Here is an 869-nt window from a genome sequence, read left to right as displayed (position 1 = left end):
GCATGGACTTTGTTGCTTGTTAAGAAAGGTGGGCCAAAATTCCTCTACAACCACGAGAGAGACAGAAAAAGTCCTACAGAAAGCCACTACTGGAAGTTCTTACTGCTAAAGGAGGTTCTACAAGCAGCTGGATCACGGGGGTGAACTTAGTTTTTAAAAACAAAGCTTTTCCATTTTGCCATCCTTTTATCAACATTACGGAATCTAAATAAAATTATTGATTTGAAAGAAATAACGAGACTGGTATTGCATGTAAACTGAAATTGTGTAGTATTGTCTACTCCTGCTATGTAGAGTTACATACATCTTTTAATAGTGTTTGATAGCAAAATGTAGTGATGTACCCTGTAGCAATTAGGCTTCTCAATGAACAGTGATGATTTCTGTACTGTTATTTTAATGTCTCATCAATGTCTTGTCTATGGATGTTTTGTATCTCTACTGACTGTGAAACAAACTGCTGCTTGGGGATAATAAAGATTCTTGAACTTGAGATTTCTCATCTTTCTTTGGCAAGTAATTTATTTTAGAAATAATTTAAATTAGGGCAGTAAAACATTAACATATGTATACAGTGGTAGCTGTGCTATAAACGAGTATTCAAGTGATATAAATGAGTATTTAAGTGATATAAATGATAAAACCGTGAAGCCCACAGCTGAGCCTGTGTAAGTGTGTCATCCTCACCACCTGCTTTCTTTAGTATAGGTGGAGGGGTGGGAACAGTGTCGGACGCAGATATCCGTTTCATGGCTTCTACGAAAGCCTGGGGGACTCTGAAACAACAAAAACAAAACGACAGTAAAATAAAAGCGACTGAACGGGCAGGCTAGGCTAAGCTAAGTTAAGCTAGCTGTGCTAATAGCTTT

General features: G+C 37.4%; 1 protein-coding gene across 1 annotated transcript in view; it reads right to left on the bottom strand.

The window, feature by feature from the left end:
* The window catches only part of LOC119414199 (DBIRD complex subunit ZNF326), a 59,683-nt gene extending 58,929 nt beyond the window's left edge, over nt 1–754 (bottom strand). The window contains exon 1 of the mRNA XM_037681298.1: nt 688–754. Coding sequence (XP_037537226.1) covers nt 688–751 — 64 coding nt within the window. The 5' untranslated portion in view covers nt 752–754. The remainder of the gene's footprint in view (nt 1–687) is intronic.
* Between the last annotated feature and the right edge of the window lie 115 nt (nt 755–869).

This window comes from Nematolebias whitei, chromosome 9 (assembly GCF_014905685.2).
Source record: "Nematolebias whitei isolate Nwh7 chromosome 9, NemWhi1, whole genome shotgun sequence".
NCBI lineage: Eukaryota > Metazoa > Chordata > Actinopteri > Cyprinodontiformes > Rivulidae > Nematolebias > Nematolebias whitei.
The sequence above is the reverse complement of the archived record's forward strand: the minus strand, read 5'-3'. Positions and strand labels throughout refer to the sequence as shown.